The sequence below is a fragment of the Hylobates moloch genome, unplaced genomic scaffold, assembly GCF_009828535.3.
Source record: "Hylobates moloch isolate HMO894 unplaced genomic scaffold, HMol_V3 SCAFFOLD_6, whole genome shotgun sequence".
NCBI classification, from domain to species: Eukaryota; Metazoa; Chordata; class Mammalia; order Primates; family Hylobatidae; genus Hylobates; species Hylobates moloch.
The window spans coordinates 122,892,321-122,905,733 of NW_026652281.1; the positions used below are offsets into that span (position 1 = coordinate 122,892,321).

The following is a 13,413-nucleotide window of genomic DNA, read 5'->3' on the forward strand; positions in this document are numbered from 1 at the left end:
TTTCACAAACTCAAAAACAAAAAACAAAACAAAACAAAAAAACACGTCTATGCGATTGCATAATGAGAGCTCTGCATTTCCACAGCATTTGTAGTACTCTAAAGATTCAGAAAAACTAGGCTAAAAAAAGAATGCTTGCATAACAAGACTGTTATCACCCATGTTATCTCCTAAGCTTCCCCAGAGAAGCAAAATGTGGAATTTGTAAGCAACTATGTGGGGGTTCACCAAAACGTTCTTTTGCTTTGCGTTTGGAAAATTTTGGTTGAGATTTTTGGGGACTGGGAAGCTAGCAATTTTTTCACTTCAATTTGGAGGGACAGAGACAAAAGCTCCCTAAATAGTATGCCCAAAATAGTAAATGGCATGCTGTCTCAACAGGGCAATATTGAAAAGAGGCAACAATTTTTTTTTTTTGACATAGGGCCTCACTGTCACCCAGGCTAGGGTGCAGTGGTGCCATCACAGTTCACTGCAGCCTTTACCTCCCAGCTCAAGCAATCCTCTCACCTCAGCCCCCAGAGCAGCTGGGATTATAGGCACACAATACCATGCCCAGATAATTGTTTTGGTTTTCTGTAGAGAGGAGATCTCGCTATGTTGCCTACGCTGGTCTCAAACTCCTGAGCTCAAGTGATCTTCCCACCTCAGCCTCCCAAAGTGCTGGGATTCCAGGCATGAGCCACCACACCCAGCTATCTTCACCTTTTATGTACAAATTGAACATAATATAGTACATGAACAAATAATCAGTATATCTATGGTCTTAAAATTTCATGGTGAAAAGAGCAATTAGGGGGAAACTGTGTAAAAAGGCTCCTGAAGGGAGTAATAATGAAAAAAGGGTTGAGAAACACTGACCCAAGGAAAGCCCTCCCAAACTGGTGAGCACCTGCAGAGCATCAGTGATGTCTCTGTTTCCTTCCCTTTGGGTCCCTGAGGTCTGAGATCACGACTTGACTGTGGCCTGGGTGTCTTCCAGCTCTGCTTCACACAGTGATTGGGCCACCTCCCAAGGCTGTAGAAATGTATATGAAGCCTTTCATGTGTCCCAGATTTCCACCAACCACTATTTTCCTTCAGATCTTTATCTTTTTGATCTGCTTTCTGAATGTACTTACTTATCTCAAGGCATATTAAAAGCTAACTACATATTTTAGCATGACTTGAGATAAATACTTGTCTTCAGCATGTTTTTGGCACTTCCAACATACTATCTTCTATTGGCCACCATGGGTCAAAAGTGTCCACCAGCACAAGAAATCTAGGCTGAGAGAGACTATGGCACAGTCAAGAGATGAGTGAATGCCTCTCAGATTGAGGAACACACTGTATGGCACACCCACCAGTGCTCACTGGCTGACAGCATATATTCATTCTTCTGTATAGAATTGAGAAAAATTCACAGAAATGGTATACCCCATTGCTGTCATGCACACAGATAGACAACTATCTCAAAAGAAGTGGCCCACTCTCTCCACTTCTATTCAATATAATACTGGGAGTTTTGCTAGAGCAATTAGGCAAGAGAAAGAAATAAAAGGCACCCATGTAGAAAAGGAAGAAGTAAAATCATCTCTGTTTGCTGGCAACATATCTTATATATATATAAAACCCTAAAGACTCCACCAGAAAATGAAACTGATAAATGAATTCAGTTAAGTTGCAGGATACGAAAATCAACATACAAAAATCAGTATCATTTCTATACACTAACAACAGACTATCTAAAAAAATTAAGAAATCAATCTCATTTATAGTAGTTACCAAAGAAATACTTAGGAATAAATTTAACTAAGGTGGTAAAAGATCTCTACACTGAAAAGTATAAAACATGGACAAAACTGAAGACACAAACAAATGGAAAGATATCCCATGATCATATCTTGAAAGAATTAATATTGCTAACTTATCCATAACACCCAAAGCAATCTACAGATTCGATGCAATCTCTATCAATATTCCAACACATTTTCCACAAATTAGAATAAACAATTCTAAAATTCACATGGAACCACAAAAGACCTCAAATAACCAAAGTAATCTTGAGTAAAAAGAACAAAGCTGGAAGCATCACACTACCTCATTTCAAAATACATTACAAACCTATAGTAATCAAAACAGCACAATACTGGCATAAAAACAGACACATCGAATAATGGAATAGACTAGAGAGACCAGAAATGAACCTGTGCATTTAGAGCCAATTGATTTTCACGGAAGATGCCAAGAACACACAATGGGAAAAAAACAGTCTCTTCAATAAATGGTGCTGGGAAAACTGAATATCCACATAGAATAATAAAATTGGACCTGTATTTCACACCATATACAAAAATCAACTCAAAATGAACTAAAGACTTAAACATAAGAACTGAAACTATAAAATTACTAGAAGGAAATATAAGGGAAAAAAATCTATGACACTGGTCTGGGCAATGATTTTTTGGATTTGGCCTCAAAAGCACAGGGAACAAAAGCAAAAACAGACAAATAAGATTGCATCAAACTGAACAGCTTATGCACAGCAAAGGAAACAATTAATGAAGAGACAACCTGCAAATTGGAAGAAAACATCTACAAATATACATCTGATACGGGGTTAATATCCAAAATATACAAGGGATTCAAACAACTCAATTGCAAGAAAACAAATAACCCAATTAAGAAATGGGCAAAGAACCAGATAGCTATTTCTCATAAGAAAACATACAAATGGCCAACAGGTATACGAAAAAAAGAATGCTCAAAAGCACCAATCATTAGAGAAATGTAAATTAAAACCACGATGAGATATCACCTCATACTTGTTACAGTGGCTGATATCAAAAAGATGAAAGATAAAAAGTGTTGGCAAGAATGAGGAGAAAAGGATGCCCTTGCACACTGTTTGTGGAAATGTAAATTAGTATACCTATTATGGAAAACTATATGAAAGTTCCTCAAAAAACACAAAATAGAACCACCATATGATCCAGCAATCCCACTTCTGGGTATTTATCCAAAGAATTTGGAATTGGTATTTCAAAGAGACAGCTGAACTCTCATGGTCACTGCAGCATTATTCACAATAGCCAAGATACGGAATCAACCTAAGTGTTCAACGGATGAATGGACAAGGAAAATATGGTATATGTACACAGTGGAGTACTAGTCAGCCTTAAAAAGAAGCAAGTTCTGTCATTTGTGACAACGTGGATAAACCTGGAGAACATTATGTTAAGTGAAATAAGGCACAGAAGGACAAATACCTCATATGTAAAATCTAAAAAAGTTAAACTCACAGAAGTAGAGAGTAGAATGGTGGTTATCAGAGGCTGGAGGAGGTGGGAGAGAATGAGGAGATGTTGGCCAGAAGGCATAAAGTTTCGGTTACACAGGAGGAATAAGTTTTTGAGATCTATTGTATAGCATGTTGACTATAGTTAATGAGCGTATATTGTAAATTTCAAAATTGCTAAGAGTAAACTCCAAATGATCTCACCACAAAAAAATGTTAAATATGTGAGGTGATGGATATTTTAATAAGCTTGAATTAATAATTCCACATTGTGTATGTGTGTGTGTATGTGTATATATATATATATATATATATATCAAAATGCCACATTGTATCCCAAAAATATATACAATTATAATTTATCAATTAAAAATAAAAAATTAACTTAAAAAATTAAAAAAACTTTTAAATGAGTCCTCAAAATATTAAACATATAATTCAGCAATTTCACTTCAATTTCCCTTGAAAGCAGGGACTCAAACAGATATTTATATACCCATGTTTATAGCAGTATTATTCACAATAGCCAAAAGGCAGAAGCAACCCAAGAATCCACCAATGGATGATGTCTGTTTTCACACTGCTAATAAAGACATACCTGAGACTGCGTAATTTATAAAGGAAAGAGGTTTAATTGACTCACAGTTCCACATGGCTAGGGAGGCCTCACAATCATGGCAGAAGGCAAATGAGGAGCAAGTCACGTCTTACATGGCGGAGGCAAGACAGCTTGTGCAGGCGAACTCCCATTTATAAAAACATCAGATCTCATGAGACTTATTCACTACCAAGAGAACAGGATGGGGGAAACAGCCCCCATGATTCAATTATCTCCACCTGGCCCCACCTTGACACGTGGGGATTATTACAATTCACGTAAGATTTGGGTGGGAACATAGCCAAACCATATCAGATGACTAGACAAACAAAATGTGATATATACAAACAATGAAATATTAGCCTTAAAAAGAAAGGTAATTCTGACACATGCTACAATACAGATGAACATTGAAAACATGCTAAGTAAAATAATGCCAGTCACAAAAAGACAAATACTGCATGAGTCCACTTATATGACATAACTAAACTAGCCAAGTTCATAGAGACAAAAAGTAGAATGGTGGTTGCCAGGGGCTAGGAGGTGAATGGGATGGGAAGTTATTGTTTAATGGCTAAAGAGTTCCTGTTTGGGAAGAGAAACAAAGGTCTGGAGATGGATGATGGTGACGGCTGCACAACAATGTGAGTGTACTTAATGCCACTGAACTGTACACTTAAAAATAGTTAAAATGGTAAATTTTATGCTATGTATATTTTGCCCAATAAAAAACAAACTTTTAATATTATTTTTAATACAAAGGTATTTTCAAAGCAAATAACAATACATCTGCAGTACATAGGGAAGCAGAAAAGAGGGTATGTCATTACAGTAAAAACGGGAGAAACGTCAGCTAACACACTGTGAACCTGCATGGCACTGTGGAGTTTAGGCCAGCTGTAGTGTGGACGACAGATGCTGGGGCCTCTGAACACAAGGGAAGATATTCATTTGCCCCTCAAAGGCTGTTTCAAGTAGCATGGCCCCATTCCTCTGGCCCATTCCAAGTTCCTCTCTTGTAACTGAACTCTCTACATTTGCATTCCTCCATCATTACTGTGCATCCCATTGCCTCACTCTGGTTATATCAAGAACACACAGCTTGCCCCACGCAGGTGGCTTAAGTGCATAGATCATGAATGCAGCACTGTGCTGCAGAGATCAAGAGCACTCTGGGGTCAGACAAGCTTGGGTTCAAATCCCCGGTTCACCACTTACTAATTCTGTGACCTTGAGAAAACTACTTTGCCACTTGGGACCTCAGTTTCCCTATGCATAAAATGAAAATAACAATTCCTATCTCATTATGCTGTCCAGAAAATCAGATAAGGTAATGCGTGCCAAGGACAGTGTTTGGCATCTACTAAGCTCTTGTAAACACTAGCTGTTATTTTAATATGCTTCTCAGCACTGATCATAGTGCTGGCACTGAACACCAAACAAGGCTCAATAAATTTTCTGCATCAGCAGATGTTTATTCATTGTCTGTCCTGCTTTCCACCCTGAGCTAGATGTCCCAGAAGTAAAGCTGCTTAAGGCACAATCTCTATCTTGTGAATTATGTCTTAATTCTTACTTGTGTCTCCAGCATCCTACCCAATGCCGGGCACATAGGTGACATCCAAAAAGTGCTGGTGGAATTGAACTTAAAATCTAGTTGTCTAGATTGTATGTGTTTGCATGAATTTGAGGGAGAGAAAAAAAACATATAACCATAAAAAGAAAATATGTTAAAGAAGTATGTGGCAGTGATTTTTTTTAATTCTTGAACACTAAGACATATTTTGTATATTTGACCTGTGTTTACCAACTTACAGAAAGCTATCAAAGTTTTCACATGTACCTGTGGGAACACATTAAAATACCCATTTTGCAGACAATTAAACTGAGAATAGGGAGAGCCAAAGTGATTTGTGCTGGGTTACAAAGGTGAGGAGAGCGAGTCCAGAGGACTGCAAGTTCAGAACCACTCCTGTTTCAAGGATACATCTGTCAACTTGACTGCCAAAGGGAAATCCCAGTTCTCCTGCCCACAGATTTCTACTCCAGGAGGAAGGAGGGGTCTGACTGGTGTGTGAAAATTCAGCATTTGTGACACAAAGGCTCCCAAATTCCAAGTTACCTCCCTTTAAGAGTGATGAAGGAAGGAGAAAAACGCAATTGAGCCAGTCCCCAGAGGCACAGAATACACGTATGACCTCAGCTTGGGGATCCATAGCTAAAGCCAGTTTTTAATTTACAAACATAAAAACATAAAATTTGTGAGTACCGAGTTTTGATTTTTATGGAAAAAAATAGATATCAGATCCCATCATTACCACTACTAAACAGACTCAGCAATAAGTCCTAAAGTGAAAATAAAGTCACCTAAAACACTCTTATGGTGACTTCCACAGAAACCATTTATGCAGGCTCAGCTGTGAAGGTTTATCAGGAAGTCAGGCTGATACCAGGAAACATGACCACTTGGATAAAACAAAACAGACACTCAAGCATAAACGGCTCCTAAAATCAAAAAGCTAATTAAATGTGGCCTCTTCAAAAAGAAAAAGTAAGTCAGAAAAGGCAAAAGCTAGCAGGAAAAATATATTCTTACTTCTGAGCATAATAAACGAGAATAAAAAGGAATCACTTTAAGAAGTTGAAGTCACCTAATTATTTCCAGATAATATTCATCAGAAACCAACTGTGAACCTCCCTGGGCATTTCCTTTCTACTCATTCCCACAAGAATGGATGGAACACTGTCCAAAGTACTACAGGTTGGGAGGAGGGAATAAGAATTAAGGTGAATCAAACCACCTCTCTGCCATCAAGGAACATAAAATCAAATGTGGGATTATGCTAGAAATTTTGGGGAGTATATATCCGCCCCACAATCCCTTCCCCTGAGAAGTGGCCCCTAACCCTGGTCCATGTGGTCATGGCAGAGGATGAGCCATAACTGGACAACTTGACTTCCACCTTCCTGGTGGTGCCTGACTTATGGGAAGCCAATGAGAGTCCCTCCCAAAGAATTAATAAAGAAAAGAAACAAGCTACTTCATTATTAGTGAGAATTCTATTAATATATAATATGTATGCTTGACAGTGGAGGCCCATGTCCCATTATATAACCTGGGGAGCAGAGAAAACCAGACTACACAGAAAGAGTGGAATAAAACAGACACACAATCTTATAGACAAGAGCTGAAGAAGGAATACCACTTGGGTTCCTGGCAGTGTTCAGTTCCCAGTGAAGACCTTTCTGAAGTCTGCCAGCCTCACCACCCTTGTACACTTAGAATGAGCTAGCCTGAAGCGGTTTCTGTTACTTGCAACCAAATAGTCCTAATAAATCCAAAGGGAGTAAGACCACAACACAAATTCATCTAATGAACAAAAATATTAGTGAAGTTCGTGATGCTAGGTAGGCAAGGATTTCACTTCATTCATCTGAGGGCTGAACAGTAAAGTGGCAAGAGGGAACTCTCATTGACAAAAGATAGGGATTTAAGTCCAGACTCCACCCTTTGCTAGTTCTGTGACCTTGAAGAAACACATTTAGCCCACATTTAGCACAGTGCCCAGTGCAAAGCAGGTACTCAATATATATTTGTAAGAGGAAGGAAGCAGGGAAAGCAGTTACCACATATCGGGTATGCTTATCTTTTAAGTCAAGTCATTTCCCATTAATAAAATGGAAATTCTCATTCTCATTAATAAAATGGGAATAAAAATTTCACTTTATGTGTCTCACAGGATCAGAATGTACATAACCACTGTGCGATTAAAAGTCATTATTAGGTTCATCAGATTAATCGATGCATCAAATACAGATCAACTTCAGTTAATGAAATAATATTTATCTGAAATAGGGGTTAGCTATACCCTACAAGCCAAATCCAGCCCACCATCTCTTTTTATATGGCCTGCAAGAATGGTTTTTATAAATGAACATTTGCAATCAATTTGATAATAGGGAACACGAACTTTGAACCCTACTTCACCTAAATGTTATCCCTCTCTCTCAAAAAAATCCCATTCATCTAGTGAATATACCTGTATTATAAAAAAAATTCAATTTATTATTACTGTTATTATCATAGAGTTTAAAGGATGCACAAAAGGTCAACTCAGTAAGAAACATGGCAATGAAATTACTTTTCTCATCAGTTCCACTATTTTTAGAGTGCAATGCTGCAGAACATGGGAGTTTTTACAAATGCATAAATTGCAACATAGCAGAAAAATTTGCAATAATGTCTGAGTGAGTGAAGGTGACATAAGATCTTCTGGAAGTTCAACTACTCGCTTCAAGTCCAGGTTTAAAGAGGCTGGACCAGTCTGAATATGTGCCAGGAACCACCTCAACTGGAGCAAGAACACATCGTCAATCACAACAGTATGTCTATGGTGTACAGAACAGTACTGAATATTCATTCACCGCCCTCAGCCTCCCAGATGAACACCTCCTAGTACAGGTTCATCCTTGAACCCAGACATGCAAAAATGAAAACAAGGGTCCATTACCAGGAAGTCTCTGAGGGTCATAACAATGGTTCTTTACACCAGCAGTTAATTCTATCCCACAAAACAAAATGAGGTAAACTTATACAAAAAGTCCTGAGTAAAATCTGGAAATAAATGAGTATAATTATCATAGCAATTAATAACAATAATAAAACACTTTGGAGCAACTGCTCTATACTGAGCACTGCAATAAGCACATAAAAATGCATAAGCAATGGGTTTTGACATGAAGTTTTAAAAATAATGCTATTAAGGAAAGAAAATAGAAGATATAAATGTTATATGGAATACCATAGAGGACAGATTAAAATGGAAAAGCTCTACTTTAAATAGAGCACACAGGACCTTAGAACTCCAATGTGGCTTCTGAATCACTTTCATGGAAGCCTAAGCTCCCTTGAGAATACGGTTTGAAAACTATAAGAATGGACAATTGGGGTCTCTGTATTTTCCTCATCCATAATATTAGGACAACAATAATAGCTCCTGCAAAGGTTTGTGAGGATTAAATGAGTTAATAAATACAAATTCTTTTAGCAGTCAGTAGTACATAGTAAGTACCCAATAAATATTAACTATCATTATCTTTATTAAATAGTTGCCACCATACTATACATTATTATTCATTCTGATTATTTATTTTAATTAGATTATAAGTATGCTCCAAATTTTCACATACTCTTCATTGGCATATTTTTAATTTAATGAGCCATAAATGGCACTTTAGTTTTACTTTGATTTGAATTTATGTAATAATTTTGAGGGTAATTATTTTTGCATATATTTATTAACTATATGTTTTTCTCATTATGTCTGCTCATGAGTCTTATTCAATAACCCTATTGGAACTCCTATTGTTTTTTAAAATTAATGTTGGTTCAAGGCAGAAATATGGTTACCTTCTGGGCTCCCTGTCTTAAGAATGTGCTGGCAAAAGTTTCTAAAATACAGTTGAGAAATCCAACTCCTGTGATTGAAATCCTGCCTCTTTGAATGAACTCTGTCCTGCAAAAAAAAAACAAAAAACACATCTTTGATGTCATTCTATGCTTGGATATGTAAACTACAGACATTTCTAGCTGCATAATTACCACTTATAATCAATAAAAAATAATATCCTTAATAATTCAATAACTACCTGTTATAAGATTTTGTTAAAAGTAATTTATAGTTTATATAATATTAACAACAGTCTTATTCAAATTAAAGAATATTCATTTCATGCTGCAAAATCTCTTTTTAAAATTGAGTCTGAGGTAATTATCAATGATATGACCTTAGGTAAATTATGTAGACTCTCTATAACTCAGTTTCCTCACATGTAAAATGGGAATGACCATAGTATCTTTCTTTTACAACTACTGTGGCAAGTAAATGAGTTATCATACATCACAGGAATATGAAGATTTCCTGACACATAAGTATTTACTAAATGTTAGCTACTATTACTAAAGAGAGTCAGATAGAGACAAGATTGGAAAGCCAGACACCTGGAATGACTTTTTCAATCCTCGATTGGAGAAGGAGGTGAGACAGAAGAGATATGTCACCATCTCTACCAATTTTAATTACCAAAATTATACCAATATTAATTATCTTCATGTCATAAAACAGAGATCTAGATTACACTTAAGAGTGATGGAAGTAAGATGGCTGAATAGGAAGTCCCAAGCCCTCATTACCCCCAGAGACAATGACTTAAGAACAATATACAAACAAAATTGCCTTTATGAGAACTCCCTCAAGAATTGGCAGCACCCCAGGTGGGTGCAAAGCCAAGAAGAGCCACATCAAAGCAGATAAGAAACTTTGTTGCTTTTACCTATGATAGCTCCCTCCCACCCAGCATAGTGTAACGCAGTCAAGAAAAAAATCCCAGCTTCTGGCTTCTCCCTCAGGAGGGATAGAAAAGTGCTAACTGTGCATCCAACATTCTGTCTTTAAGAGGGGCATGACTCAGAGTGCTAAACGAAATGGCAATATACTTTCAAAAGCAAGCATGGTGGCTTGTTACACTAGAGAGCCTGCAGTACCTCAGACAGACACCAAGGGTAACAAAAGATCAGGGCTCTTGAGAACAGGGGCAGTCCCCTGTGACTGGGAAATTACACACAAGCCCAGAGAAGATGCATCCCCCAAAAAGGTTTGAGAGGCCCCCAGAATCTCAAGCTAGGCTGTCCAGTGACGGTCTTCCCTATATGAAGCCAGTCCATAAGACTGGGAGAAGTGGCTGTTTTTTTTATATACCCAAACCTCAACAAAAGATCACAATGCATGCAAAGAAACAAGGAAACATGGCCCAATCAAAGAAACAAAATAAATCTCTAGAAACCAACCCTAAAGAAACAGAGATCTATGAATTACCTCACAAAGAACTTGAAATAACCATCTTAAAATGCTCCATGAACTAAAATAGACAACTAAAGGAATCAGGAAAAATAAAGTGCAAGAACAAAATGAGACTATCAACAAAGAGAAACTATGACAAAAATGAGAACTAAGCAGAAATTCCAGAGTTGAAGAATACAATAATGGAACTAAAAAACAATTCACTAGAGGGGCTCATTCAATAGCAAACTTGATCAAGCAGAAGAAAGAATCAGCAAACTTAAAGACAGGTTATTTGAAATTATTGAGTCAGGGACCAAAAAATAAATAAAAAGAATAAAGAAAAGTCAAGAGAGCCTAAGGGACTTACAAGACATCATCAAACAGATCATTATCCACATTATGGGAATCTCAGAATGAGAAGAGCATGAGAAAGAAGCAGAGTGCCTATTTGAAGAAATAATGGCTGAAAATTCCCCAAATTCGAGGGAGGAAATTGGCATACAAATTGAGAAAGCTCAACGAACTTCAACTAGGATAAATTCAAAAAGACTCACATCTGTGCAAATTAGTTCAACCATTGTGGAAGACAGTGTGGCGATTCCTCAAGGACCTAGAACTAGAATTACTATTTGACTCAGCCATCCCATTACTGGGTATATACTCAAAGGATTATAAATCATGCTACTATAAAGACATGTGCACACATATGCTTATTGCAGCACTATTCACAATAGCAAAGACCTGGAACCAACCCAAATGTCCATCAATGATAGACTGGATTCAGAAAATGTGGCACATATACACCATGGAACAGTATGCACCCATAAAAAAGGATGAGTTCATGTCTTTTGCAGGGACATGGATGAAGCTGGAAACCATCATTCTCAGCAAACTATCACAAGGACAGAAAACCAAACACCACATGTTCTCACTCAGAGATGGGAATTGAACAATGAGATCACTTGGTCACAGAGTGGGGAACATCACACACCAGGGCCTGTCAGTAGGTGGGGGCCTAGGGGAGGGATAGCATTAGGAGAAATACCTGATGTAAATGATGAGTTGATGGGTGCAGCAAACCAACATGGCACATGTATACCTATGTATCAAATCTGCATGTTGTGCACATGTACCATAGAACTTAAAGTATTATATATATTATATATACACATATATAATATATACATATATATGTATATATGTGTATATATAATATATATATAATATATATACATATATATATAAAAAAGACTCACACCAAGACACATTATAATCAAACTGTCAAAAGTCACAGAAAAAGGCCGGGCGCAGTGGCTCATGCTTGTAATTCCAGCACTTTGGAAGGCCGAGGTGGGCGGATCATAAGGTCAGGAGATCGAGACCATGGTGAAACCCCGTCTCTACTAAAAATACAAAAAATTAGCTGGGTGTGGTGGCGGGCGCCTGTAGTCCCAGCTACTTGGAGAGGCTGAGGCAGGTGAATGGCGTGATGAACCCAGGAGGCGGAGCTTGCAGTGAGCCGAGATCATGCCACTGCACTCCAGCCTGGGCAACAGAGCGAGACTCCGTCTCCAAAAAAAAAAAAAAAAGTCACAGAAAAAGGGAGAATCTTGAAAGCAGTAAGAGAAAAGCAACTCATCACATTAAGCTCCTATAAGATTTTCAGTAGATTCCTTGGCAGAAACTTTGCAGGCCAGAAGTGAATGCAATGACATGTTCAAAATACTGAAATTAAAAAAAAAAAAAAACCTACAAGACGAAAATACTATATCCAGCAAAGCTATCCTTCAAAAACGAAAGAGAAATTAAGTGTTCCTAAATAAACAAAAGCTAAGGAGCTCATCACCACTACGGATTTGGATTACACTTAACTTTGCCTCATTCATTCATTTGTTCAACACACTGACTACATGGCTACTATATGCTAAGTGCCATACTGACTGCTAGAGGCCCACAGAAAAAGAGATGGTCTCTCTCCTCCAGGATCTCACTGGCTAGTGGAAAAGACACAGAGACAAGTGGGAGAGTGTCAACAATTGGAGGTGAAGCATTCCATCAGAGGAAAACCACAAGGACCCAGGTAAGGAGGCGTGAAGGAAGAGAGATGTCTGAGGAGCCACAAGTTATCTAAAAATGCCCAGTACATGGCATGGGGCTTGACAAATTCTTCCCACAGGAATGACTGGAGCATAAGGTGGGTGTAGGAGATGTTAGGGTATGAGGCTGAAAGAATAATTGAAGACAAGATTGCAAATGGCCTCAGGCTGAGAAGTTTAGGCTTTACCCTGAAGGTAATGGTGGCTTCTCTTCTGAGGACACCAAGTACCAGGTATAGATTAATAGTCACATCTGCACCACTGACTAAAATGCTCATTGCCATTCCTTAATGCTTTTAGACAATCTCCTATCCCCTATGTTCACCACAGTGCTTACACTGAATGAGTTCAATGAGCATTTGTTAAATGAATTAATTCAATTTCTTTGTAATAAAAAATATTCAACACAGAAAACATTTTCCCAACATCTCTGTGGAAAGGAAATGAGAGCCACGTCTCCTGTACGTATAGTTGACATGTGTTTATATGCATGTATACGTGAGCACATGCACTGAAACAATAAAAAAAAAAAATCTGAGAAAATACTGGATCCTACAAACTGTCATTTTGGTCAAAATGGTTATTAAAACCTCTTAA

At 37.6% G+C, this 13,413-nt stretch overlaps 1 protein-coding gene across 3 annotated transcripts in view; it reads right to left on the reverse strand.

The window, feature by feature from the left end:
• Positions 1-13,413, reverse strand: part of PRELID2 (PRELI domain containing 2) — a 76,099-nt gene that overhangs the window by 27,317 nt on the left and 35,369 nt on the right. For all 3 annotated transcript variants that reach the window (XM_032158239.2, XM_058439978.1, XM_058439977.1), the window contains exon 5: positions 9,289-9,394. In XM_032158239.2, coding sequence (XP_032014130.1) covers positions 9,289-9,394 — 106 coding nt within the window. The remainder of the gene's footprint in view (positions 1-9,288; positions 9,395-13,413) is intronic.